General features: G+C 42.4%; 1 protein-coding gene across 2 annotated transcripts in view; it reads right to left on the bottom strand.

Moving 5' to 3' along the window:
• Positions 1–21,932, bottom strand: part of LOC141148597 (uncharacterized) — a 406,627-nt gene that overhangs the window by 345,836 nt on the left and 38,859 nt on the right. For both annotated transcript variants that reach the window (XM_073636195.1, XM_073636194.1), the window contains exons 2-3: positions 19,655–19,975; positions 4,125–4,424 (exon numbers count right to left, since the gene is read on the bottom strand). In XM_073636195.1, coding sequence (XP_073492296.1) covers positions 4,125–4,424; positions 19,655–19,975 — 621 coding nt within the window. The remainder of the gene's footprint in view (positions 1–4,124; positions 4,425–19,654; positions 19,976–21,932) is intronic.

Here is a 21,932-nt window from a genome sequence, read left to right as displayed (position 1 = left end):
AATGGTTGGTTTATGTATGCTAGATCTTCTGGAGATACTTTAGGGAGATGTATTGATTCCAAAAATTCTGAAATTGCTTTGTCATTGGGCTGGAAAGTATCTGGGTCTTTTTGAAGGTTATATAGTTTCTCGTAGTAATCGCTAAATGCATCGGCTATTTCTTGTGGGTTGTTAACTTTTTTGTTGGATTTAGGGTTAATGAGGTAGGAAATTTTTTGTTTAATAGTTTTTTCTTTTAATTGTGTGGCTAGGGACTTTCCTGCTTTATTCCCGGATCTATATGTTTGAGCTTTAAGTGATCTCAGTTGGTAGTTGTGGCGTGAAATTAGGAGAGTTCGCAATTCTTGTCTGGACATAAACAATGCCTCTCTTATCTTTTGTGTGGTATGTTGTTTGTTTAAGTTTTCTAACTGTTGGATTTGAGCTAATATAGTATTGAGGTTTTCTAATCTTTGTCTTTTTGCTCTAGCGCTCATCTGTATGAGTAGACCTCTTACATAAACTTTATGTGCATTCCATAGCGTGAAGGGGTCGCTGACCGAGGGGGCGTTGATGGCAAAGAATTCTTTAATTGCTTTTTCGATTTTCGTTTTTGCGGTTGAGATAATGTGAAAATGTCATTGCGCCATCTGTTAGCCCTGGTCTCGGCACAGCGATCCCCCACGTCCACCGAAATCGGAGCATGGTCCGACCATGTAATACAATGCAGTTCAGATTTAGTAATCTGTTGTAGAATAAATTTATCTACTAAAAACAAATCTATACGAGAATATGTATGGTGAACGCTGGAAAAAAAAGTAAAGTCCTTTTCTGAGGAATGTTGGCACCTCCACACATCATACAAACCGGAAGATGAGATGAAATCATTCAGAGTCAATCTGTTTCTTGAATGCTTGGTCTGGCTGGACACATCTAGGTCTCTGTTGGGGACAGCATTAAAGTCTCCATACAAGATGGTATGACCTTGTTGCATTGAGGAGACTTTTTTCCATATTTTTTTTAGAAAAGATAGCTGTTTGGAGTTTGGAAGGTAGATGTTCACTAAGGTGAATTTTTTGCCGTTAAGCTCACATACTAAGATGATGAATCTGCCTGAACTGTCCAAATGGATATCTAGACTTTGGAATTGCACAGAATCCTTAATAGCTATGGCTACACCTCTTTTTTTTTAGGTATAATTTGCTTGGAAAATGTGCGGGAACTGGCGATTTTGAAAGTTAGGCGATTTGTTTGCTGCAATGTGTGTTTCCTGGAAACAAATCACATCACAGTGAAGACTTTTAGCTTCTTTCCAGGCCATTTGTCGTTTGTATGGGCTGTTCAGGCCTTTTACATTAAGAGATACAATTTTGATCGGCATGGTGTGGGTTTTTGTTGGTCTTAGTTATATGGTTTGATAGTTATTTAGATGTTGGTTACCTTAAGGTCGATGAGTGGTTCGGTTCTGGTCCTGAAGGCGATGAGCAGACGCTGGCAGTGTGGTGGTCCGTAAGGTGGAACTTGTGGATTAGGAGACTCTCAGGTGGTAGCTGTTGCGGATATGCTGAGGTGAGTTACTGCAGGTGGGGTTTCTATTCAGGTGGAGTAGTATGCGATTCCTTGGGATATACAGGGATGGATCCTAGTCTTGGAAACTTCTTGGAGAAAAGAAATAGTTAACAACAACAAACAAAACTTGATTCTTAAAAGAATCAGTGCGGTAGGAATAACTGCTCAAATGTGGGGTGTTTAACAGGTAAACGAAAGGTGGCAATCCCCGGGGCCATCAGGGATGTAATAGCAGTAGAGGTTGCCTAGAAGTAGATCTTGTTTGTGGACCTCTTTCTTTCTAGCCATGATTGACTTGGTCGTCTGCTTCAGGGAGAATGATTTGCCAATCTCGCAGGAGGCGGAGGAAATCTTTGATGTTAGAGATCACATGTGTAGTTCCTTCTCTTGTTATCATGAGTTTTGCTGGATATATCCACCGATAGGTGATATGGTGATTGTTCAGTGGCTTCGTGATAGAGGCTAGTTGACGCCTCTGTTGCATGGTGAAGGCTGAGAGGTCAGCATAAAAGGAAAGTTCTTGGAACTCCTCTGGAAGGGAATCACGGTTTCTTGTGGCTGCCATAAACTGATCTTTAACATGATAAAAGTGTATTCTGACAATGGTGTCCCTGGGAAGGTGGGCGGCTACATGTTTAGGCTTAGGCAGTCTGTGGATACGATCCACTACTAGTTCATCATGGGGAACTTCTGGAAGGGCAGATTTCAGCATTTGTATAAAGTGGGGTTTCAGGTCAGGATTTTTAACTGATTCAGGTATTCCCCGTATTTTAACGTTGTTTCTCCTGGACCTATCTTCTAAATTTGCTAATTTTAGTTTCAGTTGCATCATGTCGTCATCTCTATCATTATAGGCATCCACTAAATCATTAAAAGTGCATGCGAATTCACCCATCTTTGTTTCGACATGTGAGATTCTCTTGTTCACTGAAGATATTTCAGATTTAAATTGTCTAGTTAGTGATTGAATGTCAGCATGCAATGTGGATCTGAGAGATATCAACATGTCTTTAAGTGTAGTGTCCATTATTGGTGTATTAGCGGTGGGGAAATCAGTTATGGAGTCTTGTAGTTCTCTGGTATCATCCTGAGATGAATGCAGGCTTACCTCTTCATCATCCTCCTCTGTGTGATCCAACTTTGGCTTGCTTTTGGCTGGACTGGATGAGGCTGAAGGAGGCAGGGAGTACTGCTCAGCGGTGGGTGAGTTGTAAGCTCTGTTTGGTCTTCTCCCCTGTGCAGCGCCGTTCTGTGTATGAGAGCCTCGTGTGCCTTTCCCCTGCTTGCCGCCGCCATCTTGCTCAGGAGACCGCCGCTGCCACATGAAGTAATCTGGCAGCTTGTTGGGGTAAGTATCCTCTTTTCTTTCCTGGAAGTCATCCCTGATGTTCCCCCAGCTGAACCGCTTTGGTTGTGGTAAAATTTCTAGGTTGTAAGTCGCTGTTTGGATGTCTGATGGCCCTTGGCAGAGAGGAGCTCTTTCAGTGAGCGTCCATACACCGCGCCGGCTAGCCAGGCCCCCCCGCGATTTTGGGTTTTTAACCACTTGACCTCCAGAAGGTTTTACCACCTTCATTTATTAATTTAACTGGCAATTGCTCAGTCATGCAACCCTGTACATAAATTTAATTTAAATATTTTTTCACAGAAATAGAGCTTTCTTTTGGTGGTATTTGAGCACCACTGTTTTTTTTTTTAATTTTTTATTATTGTTACATAAACGGAAAAAGACCAAACAATATTTTCTATTTTCTGTTATAAAACATATCTAATAAAATCAAATTTAGGCCAATATAAATTCTGCTACATGTCTTTGGTAAAAAAAATCCCAATAAGTGTATATTAATTGGTTTGCGTGAAAGTTATAGCATCTACAAACTAATGTATAAATACTGGAATTTTCACAGCTATAAATGCTATACTGTAATGGCGGTGATCAGAGACTTATAGTGGGACTTTGATAATGTGGCGGAAAATCTGGCACTAACAGACACTGGCTTGGAGGGACACTAACTGACACTGACATCGCTAGTGACACCAACACAGTGATAATACTGTACACTGTACTCATAAAACTGGCTGGGAAGGGGTTAACGTCAAGGGGAAATCAAGGGGTTAACTGTGTGCCTAACAAGTGTAATGTGTGCTGCTTTTACTCACAGATCTGACTGATTTTTCTCTCTGAAGTCAGATTTGATTTTAGGGAGAAGAAAAAGCCAGATCGCTGTCTGTGTACAATTTTCTGTATATTTGTAAGCACAGAACCCTGTGCTGTGATTGGCCACAGCCAATCAGCAGGTTTCAGCCAAAATCATTGGCTGAAATCTGCTGACAAATTCCTGCTGTGTCCAATTACAGCATGGGTCAGCAGGGGGTGCGCATGTGAGTCCCAAATCTGGAAGAAAGGCCAGAAAAAACATATGCGTACATCACCTAGCCTAGCTGTGCTGCTAGTCCGCAGTAGATGTACTGTGGGCAGGCGGCACTTGGTTAATTTCATGGCAGAGGGGCTTTATACCCTTTTTGCTCAGTTCTGTCCTTTTTATGCGCACTTTGTAAATATTAGAGTATATTACCTCCATACACCAGCTGGAAGTCTTCCTGGAGAGGTGCAGTAAGAGACTTGTGTTGGACTCTACAGGAGAAGGTCCGCTCTCTGTCCTCCTCGGTGGGTGTTATTGTTACTGAGCTCCTCACACTGTACATCCCATCCAGGTCTTTCTGAGGGGTCTCTACGATAACTTTGTCCAGTGTTTCTCCATCTCTGAGCCATTTAATGTCGATGTCCATCGGGTAGAACCCAGAGATGACACTACGTAGGGAACTCTCTTTATTTTTTACAATGACATTGTCTGTAATGTTGATCTGTGGAGGAGCTGAAACATATATATCATGTTATCCTATAAATTGTAATAAAATGACCAAAATCTTTCTATAGACGGTATTATTTTTTCGTATATGCGGGGTTATATGTGTATGTGCAGATTAAAGTCAACCTTTTACTATGGAGTCTAAACAAAAGTAATAGAAAACAAGATCAACCAGCGCAAACCAAAATCCCTAATTAAGCAGCTGTGATACTGAGGGTAAATTTATCAAATCCCAAAAAGTGCATCAAAGAAAAAAGCAGTACAGCGCATAAATAAAACTAAATAAATATATAGACAAAAAATATGAAATGTATAAAAAATATGAAATATATTAAAAATATAAAGTCCAATATAAACAAAATGCAGGCAAAATCCAGTGATTCTTCCAGTGATAATAGTGACATAAGGTAAAATGTTGCAGGGTGACTGTGGTGACAAACGTAGACCTCCACCTTCAGTGATACTAACCGCTCACCTCAATGGATGGACCCCTGAGTTAATCAGTCAGGTCAAACACAGCAGTTCCCTCACCAAGGAATTAATCAGGAGGAGATGAGTGCACCGTAAAGCATCAGCAGCAGCAGCTTTCAGTAACCAACAGACAGGCAATGATCACATGTAAAAGATAAGGAAGGAATCTAGTGCTCTCTGAATGATAATCAAATCAATTTAATAAAAAAGCGAAAGAACTCACAATAAGATGCACTGTACCCCAGTGCGGAGGATAAAAGCATGGAAGGAATGGATGTCCCATAGAGGATGGACGAGCGGAGCGCGGGTGACGTCACGATCAGGGCACGTTCTCCTTGCCGTACGCGTTACGTCCCTCAAAGTGGGCGGGACTTCCTCAGCGGCGACGGCTGAGCGCGATGACACCCATTTAAATACTAGTCCGCTCCTCCCAAACAACCAATGAACTGAGTTGTGTACTAATCACCATGGTGACCATAAACGAGACTTCAAACCAGGAAGTGACTGTCTCCATAGGATAGCCATATAAGTGGTGAATAGTGAGGCTATTAATAAATAGCCTCCGTTAGAAATACCAAAACGTCCTGTCTCTAAAGCTATAGAAAATATATAAAATAATGAGACCACTGTAAGGATAAATAAATAATTAAAAAAAAAAAATTGAAAAAATCAAACAAAGCAACGGCGGCAAAATCCCCACGTATCCGCTCATCCTCCTGGGTCATCCAATACCATATTATAAATACATGTAAAATTAACATATTAGAAAAAAGTAAAAAATTCAAAAATTAAAAAATTAAAAAAGGGCACTAACGATCAGAAATAAAACAGTTAACGTCAAACTCGACGTTCAAGCCTCTTGGTACAAAAACCTTGGTCTCGTGAATCCAATGGGATTCTCTACGACTGAGTTGGCGCAGGAAGTTGCCCCCCCTCCAATGTTTATTAACTCTCTCTACACCCCAGAAGCTCAAACCCCTGGGGTTCTGATTGTGTACCAACTTAAAGTGCTTAGAAACATTGTGTGTTTTTATACCTTTTTTAATGTTGTTGACATGTTCCCCAAGACGAACATGCAAGGGGCCAGATGTTCTGCCAATGTATTGTAAGCCACACTCACACTGTAACATATAGACAACCCCAATAGTGGTGCACGTGATGAGTTGATCTATCTTATATTCTTTACCTGTGGAGGTGGCTTTGAAACTTTTACGTTTTTTGTTATTGCACTTGGAATGTCTGCAGGCTGTGCACCGCCCACAGGCATAGAATCCTGAGAGAAAGGAAAATAATCTGCTTTCAGATTGTATGGGGGGATCCACCACACCTGAGGCTAGGCGATCTCGTAAAGATGGAGCTTTTTTGTAGATGAACGAGGGGCGGGGTGGCAACAGGGGACCCAGCACTCGATCCTGTCTGAGAATTGAGAAATTTCAGATTGTATGGGGGGATCCACCACACCTGAGGCTAGGCGATCTCGTAAAGATGGAGCTTTTTTGTAGATGAACGAGGGGCGGGGTGGCAACAGGGGACCCAGCACTCGATCCTGTCTGAGAATTCTTCAAAACAAGTTTCTCAAATTGTTTGTGCTGGATGTTATAGTTCAATACCATTTTGAAATTGAAAACCTCTGAACCAATATTTTTAACCTTATCGGAGATCAGGGAAGTTCTATCCATGGCCAAAACTTTCTCAACCTCACTATTCAGTGTGTGTGTATCATATCCTTTTTCTGCAAACCTGGATGAAAGTAAGGCAGATTGGGAAATTAAATCACTATCTCGCGTGCAATTACGTCTGAGTCTAACATATTGTCCCCTGGGTATATTACAAAGCCAAGACTTATGATGGCAACTTCCCAGGGGAATGTATGAGTTACGGTCTGTTGGTTTAAGGTAATTGCATAATCTAAACCCCTTATTCTCTTTCCAGATCTCAAGGTCAAGAAATACTATTTTTTCTTTACTAAGATTCCAGGACAGTTGAATATTTTTAGTATTGCTGTCAAGTTTCTGGATAAAGGAGTCCAACCCAAGCTGATCTCCATCCCAGATCATGATAAGGTCGTCTATGTACCGTTTATAGCACACCAGCTCCGGGGGGCGATCCTTGAACATTACGTCTTCCTCCCAGTGGGCCATAAAAAGATTGGCCACACTGGGAGCAAAGCGAGCGCCCATCGCAACGCCCCTTTTTTGAAGGAAAAATTGGTGATTGAACCAAAAATAATTCTTGGCCAAACAGAAGGCAAGGCCCTTTAACAGAAACTGTTTATGTTTATCAGGGAGGTCAGAGAACACAGATAGGGCCCATTGGACAGAGGATAGAGCATCCTCATGACTAATTATAGTATAAAGGGACCCTACGTCAGCTGTAATTAGTATACTGGAGGGGGAACAACTAACAGATTCGATAATTTGGATAATATGTTTTGTATCCTTAAGGAAGGCTTCCGTCTTGAAAACTAGAGGCTGAAGAAAATGGTCAATATATTGACCTAACCTGGAAGATATGGAGTCGATACCATTTACTATGGGCCTCCCAGGGGGATTGTGAATATCCTTATGGATTTTTGAGAGGCAGTAAATGATAGGGGTTCTACAAAAGAGGGGATCCAAATAGGAAGCCTCCTTTTTATTGAGAGCATTCTCCTTTTTTCCTTCCTCTATTAACCAATGGAGCTCATCCTTATAAGTTAACATAGGGTCCTTGTACAGAATCTGATAGGTATCACGGTCATCCAATAGCCTATTTAGTTCTTCCAAATATTTGCACTTATCCAAAATCACCAGACCCCCCCCCTTTATCCGCAGGGCGGATGATGATATCATTCCTTGTTTCTAAGGATTTAATACCTTGCCTAATGGGTAATGGGTCAACAGCCTTTCTAACTCTCATTTTATCCAGATCATTAAATAACATATTCTTGAATACTTCAAGATACTTGTTATCGGCATTGAGAGGATTGAAAGTCGACTTGTTGCGTAAGTTAGAATGGTGCCCTCCTGTAGTAGTGGCTGGTCTGCTAGAGTTGGACAAAAAATACTTCTTCATGTTGAGATGTCTGATGAATTTGTGGATATTGACATAAGTGTCAAATTTGTTCAGGTTCTGAACGGGGGCGAACTTAAGCCCTTTATCAAGGACTTGGACTTCACTCTCACTCAGAACAACACTACTTAAGTTGTATATCCCTGTTCCTAATGGGGTCTTTGTTTTTTGTAATCGCCTACCCCCTCTAGTTCCTCTCTCTCTTTTCTTTTTCGAGGTGGGCCTGTTAATTGAGGAGGAGGAGTTTGTGGTCGATATTTCCACCACTCTCCCGGATTGGGCTGGTAGGACTGCGAGCCTCTCCCCGGTCCACTCTGAGCCCCTTGAAAATCCCCTCCCTCATTGTTACCCTGCTGTAATGGAGCAAACCTATTGGACAGGGGTACTGGTCCCCCATATGCATAATGGGATGACTCTCTTCTTCCATCATTGTTATGATGAGGGTATGGGCCATGTTGTTGATTGTCCCACCCCCGAGAAGACCCATAATCCTGCTGATAATATGAATGGTCAAAATTATCTCTACTGGGGGTATTTTGGGGGCCCCTACCTCTGCCTCCACCTCTTTTTGAGTTCCCTCTATTTCCCCGACCCCCTCTCATGGGAGGGGCAGGTGAGGGATGACTATGAGGATTGGAAATAGCAGGGAGTGGGGCTGATAAAATTTGAGAGTTGGTTCCGGATGGATTAGGAGGGCGAGGAGAAGCCTGCCATTTGAATATATTCCCACTCCTAAAATCATCCGAATCTCTCATATATTTTTTCTTTTTCTTATTTTGAACCTCAAGGTCCCATTTTGTCAGTTTATTACCAAGCTCAGTGGGGTCCATCCATTGAGGTGAGCGGCTAGTATCACTGAAGGTGGAGGTCTACGTTTGTCACCACAGTCACCCTGCAACATTTTACCTTATGTCACTATTATCACTGGAAGAATTACTGGATTTTGCCTGCATTTTGTTTATATTGGACTTTATATTTTTTATATATTTCATATTTTTTGTCTATATATTTATTTAGTTTTATTTATGCGCTGTAATGCTTTTTTCTTTGATGCACTTTTTGGGATTTGATAAATTTACCCTCAGTATCACAGCTGCTTATTTAGGGATTTTGGTTTGCGCTGGTTGATCTTGTTTTCTATTTGTTCATTTAATTTATCACAACTTCAGCTGCGACCATGGATGTATTCTATTATCTTGAAAAACGAGAAATTAAATTGGATGAGGTTTTCTCACATACTCCTTTACCAGAACAAAGCAATGACCTTACCTCTTCTTTCAAAAAGTTAAATCACATTTTTGAAAAGAAGGTAAAAACCTGGTGGGACATTGCTTCTTTTAAACAATATCTCTCCTCTAATCTTGTTCCCAGGAGGCTAAGGTGGGATATTCCACCAAATGATGGCCTATTGGATGAGGCATCTATGATTGAATGGAAAGATTTTTGTTAAAAAGGGTTCTGAATTAATACAGCTATTATTATCACGTAAAGAGAGGAAAATGGAATTGCTTGAGTCCCAAATTCGCGACATTAAGAATAACATTGAACCTTTAAAAACAGTGAAGAGTTCCTTAGGTTATCCACTGAGCTTGGTAATAAAGTGACAAAATGGGACCTTGAGGTTCAAAATAAGAAAAAGAAAAAATATATGAGAGATTTGGATGATTTTAGGAGTGGGAATATATTCAAATGGCAGGCTTCTCCTCCCCCTCCTAATCCATCCGGAACCAACTCTCAAATTTTATCAGCCCCACTCCCTGCTATTTCCAATCCTCATAGTCATCCCTCACCTGCCCCTCCCATGAGAGGGGGTCGGGGAAATAGAGGGAATGGGCGGCACAGTGGTGAAGTGGTAGCACTCTCGCCTAGCAGTAAGAAGGGTCACTGGTTCGAATCCCAACCACGACACTACCTGCTTGGAGTTTGCATGTTCTCCCTGTGCCTGCGTGGGTTTCCTCCGGGTACTCCGGTTTCCTCCCACACTCCAAAGACATGCTGGTAGGTTAATTGGATCCTGTCTAAATTGTCCCTAGTATGTATGAATGTGAGTTAGGGACCTTAGATTGTAAGCTCCTTGAGGGTAGGGACTGATGTGAATGTACAATGTATATGTAAAGCGCTGCGTAAATTGACGGCGCTATATAAGTACCTGAAATAAATAAAATAAAATAAATAAATAAAAACTCAAAAAGAGGTGGAGGCAGAGGTAGGGGCCCCCAAAATACCCCCAGTAGAGATAATTTTGACCATTCATATTATCAGCAGGATTATGGGTCTTCTCGGGGGGTGGGACAATCAACAACATGGCCCATACCCTCATCATAACAATGATGGAAGAAGAGAGTCATCCCATTATGCATATGGGGGACCAGTACCCCTGTCCAATAGGTTTGCTCCATTACAGCAAGTTAACAATGAGGGAGGGGATTTTCAAGGGGCTCAGAGTGGACCGGGGAGAGGCTCGCAGTCCTACCAGCCCAATCCGGGAGAGTGGTGGAAATATCGACCACAAACTCCTCCTCCTCAATTAACAGGCCCACCTCGAAAAAGAAAAGAGAGAGAGGAACTAGAGAGGGTAGGCGATTACAAAAAACAAAGACCCCATTAGGAACAGGGATATACAACTTAAGTAGTGTTGTTCTGAGTGAGAGTGAAGTCCAAGTCCTTGATAAAGGGCTTAAGTTCGCCCCCGTTCAGAACCTGAACAAATTTGACACTTATGTCCATATCCACAAATTCATCAGACATCTCAACATGAAGAAGTATTTTTTGTCCAACTCTAGCAGACCAGCCACTACTACAGGAGGGCACTATTCTAACTTACGCAACAAGTCGACTTTCAATCCTCTCAATGCCGATAACAAGTATCTTGAAGTATTCAAGAATATGTTATTTAATGATCTGGATAAAATGAGAGTTAGAAAGGCTGTTGACCCATTACCCATTAGGCAAGGTATTAAATCCTTAGAAACAAGGAATGATATCATCATCCGCCCTGCGGATAAAGGGGGGGGGGTCTGGTGATTTTGGATAAGTGCAAATATTTGGAAGAACTAAATAGGCTATTGGATGACCGTGATACCTATCAGATTCTGTACAAGGACCCTATGTTAACTTATAAGGATGAGCTCCATTGGTTAATAAAGGAAGGAAAAAAGGAGAATGTTCTCAATAAAAAGGAGGCTTCCTATTTGGATCCCCTCTTTTGTAGAACCCCTATCATTTACTTCCTCCCAAAAATCCATAAGGATATTCACAATCCCCCTGGGTTGGCCCATAGTAAATGGTATTGACTCCATATCTTCCAGGTTAGGTCAATATATTGACCATTTTCTTCAGCCTCTAGTTTTCAAGACGGAAGCCTTCCTTAAGGATACAAAACATATTATCCAAATTATCGAATCTGTTAGTTGTTCCCCCTCCAGTATACTAATTACAGCTGACGTAGGGTCCCTTTATACTATAATTAGTCATGAGGATGCTCTATCCTCTGTCCAATGGGCCCTATCTGTGTTCTCTGACCTCCCTGATAAACATAAACAGTTTCTGTTAAAGGGCCTTGCCTTCTGTTTGGCCAAGAATTATTTTTGGTTCAATCACCAATTTTTCCTTCAAAAAAGGGGCGTTGCGATGGGCGCTCGCTTTGCTCCCAGTGTGGCCAATCTTTTTATGGCCCACTGGGGGGAAGACGTAGTGTTCAAGCATCGCCCCCCGGAGCTGGTGTGCTATAAACGGTACATAGACGACCTTATCATGATCTGGGATGGAGATCAGCTTGGGTTGGACTCCTTTATCCAGAAACTTGACAGCAATACTAAAAATATTCAACTGTCCTGGAATCTTAGTAAAGAAAAAATAGTATTTCTTGACCTTGAGATCTGGAAAGAGAACAAGGGGTTTAGATTATGCAATTACCTTAAACCAACAGACCGTAACTCATACATTCCCCTGGGAAGTTGCCATCATAAGTCTTGGCTTTGTAATATACCCAGGGGACAATATGTTAGACTCAGACGTAATTGCACGCGAGATAGTGATTTAATTTCCCAATCTGCCTTACTTTCATCCAGGTTTGCAGAAAAAGGATATGATACACACACACTGAATAGTGAGGTTGAGAAAGTTTTGGCCATGGATAGAACTTCCCTGATCTCCGATAAGGTTAAAAATATTGGTTCAGAGGTTTTCAATTTCAAAATGGTATTGAACTATAACATCCAGCACAAACAATTTGAGAAACTTGTTTTGAAGAATTGGTCAATTCTCAGACAGGATCGAGTGCTGGGTCCCCTGTTGCCACCCCGCCCCTCGTTCATCTACAAAAAAGCTCCATCTTTACGAGATCGCCTAGCCTCAGGTGTGGTGGATCCCCCCATACAATCTGAAAGCAGATTATTTTCCTTTCTCTCAGGATTCTATGCCTGTGGGCGGTGCACAGCCTGCAGACATTCCAAGTGCAATAACAAAAAACGTAAAAGTTTCAAAGCCACCTCCACAGGTAAAGAATATAAGATAGATCAACTCATCACGTGCACCACTATTGGGGTTGTCTATATGTTACAGTGTGAGTGTGGCTTACAATACATTGGCAGAACATCTGGCCCCTTGCATGTTCGTCTTGGGGAACATGTCAACAACATTAAAAAAGGTATAAAAACACACAATGTTTCTAAGCACTTTAAGTTGGTACACAATCAGAACCCCAGGGGTTTGAGCTTCTGGGGTGTAGAGAGAGTTAATAAACATTGGAGGGGGGGCAACTTCCTGCGCCAACTCAGTCGTAGAGAATCCCATTGGATTCACGAGACCAAGGTTCTTGTACCAAGAGGCTTGAACGTCGAGTTTGACGTTAACTGTTTTATTTCTGATCGTTAGTGCCCTTTTTTAATTTTTTAATTTTTCAATTTTTTACTTTTTTCTAATATGTTAATTTTACATGTATTTATAATATGGTATTGGATGACCCAGGAGGATGAGTGGATACGTGGGGATTTTGCCGCCGTTGCTTTGTTTGATTTTTTTAATTTTTTTTTTTTTTTAATTATTTATTTATCCTTACAGTGGTCTCATTATTCTATATATTTTCTATAGCTTTAGAGACATGACATTTTGGTATTTCTAACGGATGCTATTTATTAATAGCCTCACTATTCACCACTTATATGGCTATCCTATGGAGACAGTCACTTCCTGGTTTGAAGTCTCGTTTATGGTCACCATGGTGATTAGTACACAACTCAGTTCATTGGTTGTTTGGGAGGAGCGGACTAGTATTTAAATGGGTGTCATCGCGCTCAGCCGTCGCCGCTGAGGAAGTCCCGCCCACTTTGAGGGACGTAACGCGTACGGCAAGGAGAACGTGCCCTGATCGTGACGTCACCCGCGCTCCGCTCGTCCATCCTCTATGGGACATCCATTCCTTCCATGCTTTTATCCTCCGCACTGGGGTACAGTGCATCTTATTGTGAGTTCTTTCGCTTTTTTATTAAATTGATTTGATTATCATTCAGAGAGCACTAGATTCCTTCCTTATTTTTTACATGTGATCATTGCCTGTCTGTTGGTTAGTGAAAGCTGCTGCTGCTGATGCTTTACGGTGCACTCATCTCCTCCTGATTAATTCCCTGGTGAGGGAACTGCTGTGTTTGACCTGACTGATTAACTCAGGGGTCCATCCATTGAGGTGAGCTGCTAGTATCACTGAAGGTGGAGGTCTACGTTTGTCACCACAGTCACCCTGCAACATTTTACCTTATGTCACTATTATCACTGGAAGAATCACTGGATTTTGCCTGCATTTTGTTTATATTGGACTTTATATTTTTTATATATTTCATATTTTTTATACATTTCATATTTTTTGTCTATATATTTATTTAGTTTTATTTATGCGCTGTACTGCTTTTTTCTTTGATAAACAAAAGTAATGACAACCTGTGTTAAAATGTTTGCTACAAGTACCTGAAACTTCCGAGAGAGTGCAATACCAACTCACTCATCGTGTGCTTTCATTTCTCTTGGTGGCTCCTACATAGCTACAGGTGGGGAGAATTGGTAGTGTATAGCGAAGTAACAGATATTCCACCCACCCAATACAGTCTGGGGATCAGCAATGTAGTAGAGTGTTTGAAAACACGGGCCACCAGAAAGTAAGTATAGAGCATTTCCATTTACAGGGTGGCTTTTCTTTAGTTTAGACCCCATGGTGATGGTGTCACTTTCAGCACTAATACACTGGGGTTGATTTACTAAAGGCAAATAGACCGTGCACGTTTCAGAGCTTAGTAAATGAGGAGAAGCTCTGCTGACCTCCATCATCCAATCATGTGCAAGGAAAAATGTTGTTTTTTTGTTTTCCATACATGTGATTGGGTATTATTTGCAAAGTGAAGCTTCACCTTATTTACTAATTTCTGGAGCAACAGCACTTGCAAAGTGCATAGTCTATTTGCCTTTGGTAAACCAACCCCTATGTGTCCTCATCTCCACATGTGAATCTGTACATTACATTCTCCTTCATTACCAAGTTCAGTTTTCCCGTCATTACAGTCTGAATAAGTAGCAAGTTATAACTCAAGCGTAGAATTGAATTCTGTCAACCAGAGACAGGTCAGCTCCTAGAAAGAATATTTTTTATACAGACCAACAAGGATCAAATATTCTACGTAAAACACAAGATGGTTGAGACTAAAGCCTCATACACACAATGAGAATATCGGACGTTAGATCGCCTTTGTTTTTTTTTGCATGCTAGTCTCATATCAAAAACCAATAGGCTACTAAAGTTAAAACATTTTCATATGACAGAATACAACTTCGGAAGTGATGTAATGTATTTATTGTATAAAAGGAACACTCACATTTGCGGAGGTAAAAAAGCGCTTGTATTGTAAAATGTAACATGGGACGGGCTCTGCTGATACCACTGCATTACATTTTACAATACAAGCGCTTTTTTATCTCCGCAAATGTGAGTGTTCCATTTATACAATAAATACTCTTTCTTTTTTAAACGGAATTACACTATGTGCCCCTTTTTCCTTCTTTCCTCATAATCACACCATATGGGAAAAACCATTCATCTGACTCCCCCCCCCCCCCCCCCTTTAAAATCCCCATTGAGGGCCACCCATTTGGAGTGTCATTGAGAGGGACCACTGGAGTTTATCCCCAAACCCCAAAAAGTCGTGTTTGCCGAGGTTGTTATTCCCTGGTGTATCACACCACAAGTCTGATTGACCCATTAGACGTACGCCTGTTTGACGACAATCGTTTTGGTAAGCATTTTAATTATTGGTGGTGGATCATCCATCAGCAATTTCTCTGCATAATTCTTCACTTCAAGTCACAATGATGTTTAGCTTTTTCTTTGATGGACTTTGAATCACTTTTGGACATTTATTTCACTGTCATACCGTTCACTTGTTTGGTTGATTGCATCTGACTGTCTTACTCATTAGAGATATGTTATTTAGATAATTTTGCATTAACTGTCGTGATCGGCTCTCGAAAGCTGTGTACTGATGATCAGATTTTCGGATGATTGTTTTGAAAGCTGTATTTTTCGTCCAGTTTTCTCATTGTGTGTAATAGGCATAACACAAAACAGATTTTTGGAGGTTAAAAAATGGGTAACTCTAAAGTTTAATGTACACGGAACGTTTTACAACCTCTCCTGAATGATTTAACATGACAGATAGTAACCGCCATTTAAAAACATCCATTTTGCCACGTTTACATGCCACATTTAGCCGCGTTTGCGTTTAGAAGCGTTTTTTTTTTTTCCCAAATAGTCAAAAATTAAAAACGCCTATAAACGAAACGCGGCTAAGTACGAGTTACTGAGTTTACACGTGTTTACAAGCTGTTATAGGCGTTTGGTGCTTCACATGCCTCTGAACATCCATCCTGAATGCATTTTGTTTTGCTTTCCAAAAAATGCTTCTAAACTCAACTGCCTATAAACGACTATAAACCATTGTATGTACATGTACTGATAAGATAACATAGAGGAGAGTTCAGGCGCAGCTGAAAAAACGCCCAATTGCTCCTAAACGTCTGTTTACCAGCAGCCGTGTACATGAAGCCTAATTCGGCTCTGTACAAATTCTAAAATCCAGTTTCTTATGTGCCACCTAAATTACAGTTGTTACGTATAAGTCTTGTGAAGGTTCTTATTTATCCAGGTCATGGTGCAACTAGTAGTAGTTGTTCACATTCAGCTGTATTTATTTAGTAATGTCAAAGGTGTTTCACCTCTCATCCAGATGGCTTCAGGGCCGTCTTTAGCGCAGGGCAAATGGGCACTTGCCCTGGGCCCAATCTTTGTTGGGGGGCCCATGCTACCCGTGAATTGGGGCCTCGATGACAGCTTTGCAGAGCGCACAGAGGACATGGGAGGCTGTATTCCCGCGCCAGCCAGCTGAGAGGGGGCGGGGCCGGGAGCTCCACTGATGCTCTGACCCCGCCTACGTGCAGCCTGTATACTCGGAACAGAGCGTCTGTAGTGAGAGCCAGTGATCGGAGTGGGAGCATCAGTAGAGCTCCCGGCCCGCCCCCTCTATACTGGCTGCTAAATACAGAGGTCCGGGGGCGGGGCCGGGAGCTCCACTGACACTCCCACTCCGATCACTGGCTCTCACTACAGTCGCTCTGTTCCGAGTATACAGGCTGCACGTGGGCGGGGTCAGAGCGTCAGTGGAGCTCCCGGCCCCGCCCCCCTTAGCTGGCTAGCGCGGGAATACATCCTCCCGTGTCCTCTGTGCACTCTGCAAAGCTGTCATCGGGGCCCCAATTCACAGGTAGCGCGGGTCCCCCAACAAAGCATCAGTGGAGCTCCCGGCTGTTGTAGTGAGAGCAGAGAGTGGAAGCCCCGCCCACACACCTGAATGTATGTAGTGAGCTTGGCTGGCCAGGTATGTCCTTACATCCATAAAATGCCTGACTGTTTAAACCCTGAGCTGTGTTATTCAACTGTAAAGCTGTGCGTTGCTGAAAGTTCTCTGACCATCACCTGTATAATGTCTGCAGTCTCTGATTGTCTCCTGCAGTATGTCCGCAGTCTCTAGTAATCTCCTGCAGTATGTCCGCAGTCTCTAGTAATCTCCTGCAGTATGTCCACAGTCAATAGTAATCTCCTGCAGTATGTCCGCAGTCTCTAGTAATCTCCTGCAGTATGTCCGCAGTCTCTGGTAATCTCCTGCAGTATGTCCGCAGTCTCTGGTAATCTCCTGCAGTATGTCCGCAGTCTCTGGTAATCTCCTGCAGTATGTCCGCAGTCTCTGATTGTCTCCTGCAGTATGTCCGCAGTCTCTGATTGTCTCCTGCAGTATGTCCGCAGTCTCTGGTAATCTCCTGCAGTATGTCCGCAGTCTCTGGTAATCTCCTGCAGTATGTCCGCAGTCTCTGATTGTCTCCTGCAGTATGTCCGCAGTCTCTGATTGTCTCCTGCAGTATGTCCGCAGTCTCTGGTAATCTCCTGCAGTATGTCTGCAGTCTCTGATTGTCTCCTGCAGTATGTCCGCAGTCTCTGAACCTCTTATGCAGTTTGTCCGCAGTCTCTGAACCTCTCCTGTAGTATATGTATTAATGTGCCCCTTTACTTGCTCAATTATTTGGGATTGCTCCACTGCTCAGTGAGAGGTAATGATGTGCATTAACCTCTAGCAACCAATCAGCGAACAGTAGTGATCTGCTTTAATCTCTAGCAACCAATCAGTAAGTGGTAATGATGTGCTGTAACCCCTAGCAACCAATTAGTGAGCGCTAATAATGTCCATGAACCTCTAGCAACCAATCGGCAAGCAGAAATTATGTGTTGTAACCTCTAGAAACCAGCCAATGAGCAGTAAGGATAGGCTGTAACCTCTGGCAAACAATTGCAATCGCTGCGTGATCTGCTGCAGTAAACTGATTTTGAGTTTACCTGCTATTTTTTGTATGTTTCAGAATAGAGGGGGGGGGGGGGGGCAAGAAAATGTTTGCCCAGGGCCCAATCAAAATTAAAGACAGCCCTGGATTGCTTCCTCAGCTCTTATGGTGGTTGGGAACATACCCCATGATTTATAGGTAGATCAGGAATATTTTTTTAAGCACAGTGAGGTGCAAATTTTGGACAAAGAGGACAACTGTTCTAAAGCAACATGAAACAAGCCATCTACATCAAACTTGTGCTACCATCTCTGAGCAGGGTTGGGGGCCTTTGACACCATCTGCCACCCTCACATAATGCCATTTCTATAACCCTACCCTGGCAATTTGACAATTCATACCTTCAGTCATGTAACTCAAACATCTAGTAGCCACCCCAGACCATGTGAAACAACAATAATTGGATTAATGAAATAGAACAGGGAGGTTCCTCAAAGTTCCTCAAAGTTTCACACCTCTCATTCTGCCTTGGCGCATTGCATGGTGATCAGATTTATATGACTGGGTTACCTGTGTGACTATAAGTTTTGGTATTTTTCCTAGCACAGGTTTGATTTAATGTATAACTAAAGGCAAACATTTTTTTTAGTTTTGGATTGAGTGCAAAGAGAACAGAACATATGTCAGATTTTGACTGCTGTTTGTTCCTTTTTTACATGGGGCAGAGTGGACATGGACAGAGCCCCTTCTGCTTTGTGGGTAATCGGGTGTAAATGGACTCCGCTGTCTGTTTTCACATATCTACACTCCGATCTGATGCACCTAGATGGAGATGGGCAGATCGCCTTTCGTTATTTTAGCGGACTGGATTTCAAAGGACGCTCCAATAAGGTCGGCCTGAAAAACTGACAGGTGGACCTGATCAGACCCTTCGTGTGAAAGGGGCCTTAGGGAGATTCACCTTCTCTATTTGTCCTGTTTATTGCTATAACAAAGAGTGAAAATAAAGGAAAATCCTAATTTTGGGTTACCACAAGAAAAGGATTATAGGTGACATCTTTCAATTGGGACACTAGTGCTTGTGACTCTGGTGAAAACTCGGAAAATCCCTCACTTTGGAAGGACTTCTTCTAACTTACTGTTTTGGCTATGAGACAGGAAGTAAAGAAAAAAAGTTTGCCTTTAGTTCTATTTTAAAGACAGGAAGTAGATTTTTCGGTTAATATATACAGTATCAAAAAGTGGTGTGCCTGGTTTATAAGTGAGGCAGCAGTATTCATTGTCTGTAGCACATGAGAAATAATCCTTTCCAGACCAGAGGTCGTTGAAGCCCAGACCAAAATTTAACATTGTCCTTCCGTCATTGAGCCCTTGTTCACACTGAACACGGCTTTGAAATGGTGCAACTTCATCGGAAAATGTACGATTTCAAAGCCGTGACTTCAGGAGCGACTTGAAAGACATCGGTGCGGCTTTATGCACAGATGTCTATTGAAGTCCCACACGAAATTGGCAGAAGTAGTGTAGGGACTACTTTTGCAAATCGTTACGGCCCTGCAAAGTCTGTGTTGCACCGATTGGAATGATGCCATTGCCAGAAATAGGCTGCAACTTGTCATGCGATTTGACCTGTCAAATTGCTTCAATGTGAAGGAGGGCTAAAACAGGAAGAGAAGTTTGATCCTCCTAATAGGGAACAACAATAAAACCGCAATGGAGGTTCTAATCTTACCCTCTGCTACACTAAAGAAAAGTTTAGGCCTGAGCTGGGAAATATTTATTTGATGAAACTTTAAGATATATCAGCCAAAAAGTATGTTTTTAGACTATATTAAACTGCATACCTTGTACATCTAGTCGTATCTCCTTCTCTTCCGTCTCTGACCTGTACTGTATGAAGCACTTATAGATCCCTCTATCTGTTATATTGATGTTTGATATTGACAGATCAGCGATTCCATCCTCTGCCCGGCTTGTGTAGGACATACGAGGATCTGTAGATTTCACTGCTGCATTCTGAACACTTAATATTTCCTTTCCTTGGAAGGACCAAATTATTGAAAGATATCTGCGATCAATAGGAAGGTTCTTGACTGTGAAGGAGCAGGGAATGTTCACATCTTTCCCCATCATGGCTTTCTGGGCAGACAGATTCAATGCCCAACCTGCAGATAATAAAATATATAGTTATACATAAAGTTATACATCAAAAAATCATATAGGATATCCACGCTAAAACATATAAATTACAAATGAGCAGCCGCTTAAAGGGGTTGTAAAGGTAAAAATTTTTTCACCTTAATGCATTCTATGCATTAAGGTGAAAAAACTTTTGACAGTACCGCCGCCCCCAGCCCCCCCCGTTTTACTTACCTGACCCCTCGAATCTTCGCTGCTCGTCCTCATTGCAGCTCAGCCTGGTCGCTGATTGGCTGCAGTGGATGGATTGAAAGCAGCGCAGCCATTGGCTCGCGCTGCTGTCAATCACATCCGATGACGCGGCGCGCCAGGGGGCGGGGCCGAGTGATACAGCGAGCGGCTATAGCCGCCGGCTGTATCACGGGAGCGCGCCCGCAAGCACTCACCACCGTGCGAGGGAGCTCGCATTAAGGTGGTAAATGCTTGCGGGGAGGAGCCGAAACAGCCGCCGAGGGACCCCAGAAGACCAGGTTCGGGGCCACTCTGTGCAGAACGAGCTGCACAGCGAAGGTAAGTATAACATGTTTGTTATTTTTTTTTTAAAAAAAATTACCTTTACAATCACTTTAAGCAATCTGTGACACTAGATACAAAAATTGTGATAAATATATGAAGCAGTGCAAAAAAATTGAACTCAATATTGTGAAAACACAAAAATAAAATCAATATAATGACATCAAACTTATTAGGTGAAAAAAACCCCAATAGACTTATCGGTGACGGTATTTCCAGGAACCTTCCTGGACAGCTACTTGAGAGATGATCGGCTCCGCCCTCTACAGGAAACACAAATCAGATAGAATTTAAAAGGCCTCTCCCTTTCCTCTGACCCTCAGTTGTTTAGAAGATCAAGTAACCTCCACCGAAGGTGCACTCGGCAGAGGAAAAAAATAGAAAACATAAAACACACCACCACCAGGAAAACATAGTTGACCAGTGAAAAAATAGAATAGGGTGGGAATATAGACGCTGTCCTGGAAGGTTCCTGGAAATACCGTTACCAGTAAGTCTAACGGGGGTTTTCCCCCCTCACCTTCCAGGACAGCTACTTGAGAGGATAAGCAAGATATTATACCTTAGGGAGGGACGACAGCCTGAAGCACTTTCCTACCAAAGGAAAGGTCCTGGCTGGAAAGCATCTGAACTCTATAATGCTTGACAAATGCATGAGAGGAGGACCAGACGGCAGCTTTAGAGATATCTTCCCATGATGCTCCCGCTCTTTCTGCCCATGATGTGGCCATGGATCTCGTTGAATGGGCCCTAATTCTAGAAGGAGGGGTGCGACCTGACGCTTTATATGCCTCACAGATCGCTCCCCTAATCCACCTAGCAATAGAACTTTTAGATGCTTTGGACCCCTTCTTGGGGCCACTGAACAAAACTAACAGTTGGGAGGAACTCCTAAACCCACTGGTCTTTTCTAGATAAAGTAGAAGACATCTCTTACGTCCAAACCTTTCCTCTTCCGCATTTTTGGGAGAGGTGCAGAAACTAGGGAGGACTACCTCCTGGGACCTATGAAAGTTGGAATTAACTTTGGGTAGATAGAGTGGATCGGGTTTAATCACCACCCTATCCTCTAAAATGCTCAGGAAGGGATCTTTACAGGAAAGGGACTCTAGATCAGAAATCCTTCATCCTGACGTAATAGCTAAAAGGAAGGACAACTTCAAAGAAATCATTTTCAGGGAAGCCTCATGCAAAGGCTTAAAAGAAGCCCTTGTTAGTGCATTTAATACCAACGACAGATCCCAGGGAGGAACATGTTTGAGGATCCTGGGAGTATGCCTAGCTCTGGCTAAAAGGAACCTCCTGACTAAGGGATCTACCGCTAGTCTTCTCTCTGAAAATAAGGATAGGGCAGCAACCTGAACCCTAGGGGTATTGACAGAGAGCCCCTTTTCCACTCCTTCCTGCAGA

Source organism: Aquarana catesbeiana, linkage group LG06, assembly GCF_042186555.1.
Source record: "Aquarana catesbeiana isolate 2022-GZ linkage group LG06, ASM4218655v1, whole genome shotgun sequence".
Classification (NCBI taxonomy): Eukaryota; Metazoa; Chordata; class Amphibia; order Anura; family Ranidae; genus Aquarana; species Aquarana catesbeiana.
Note: the sequence above shows the minus strand (reverse complement) of the source record. Positions and strands in the feature narration are given on the sequence as shown.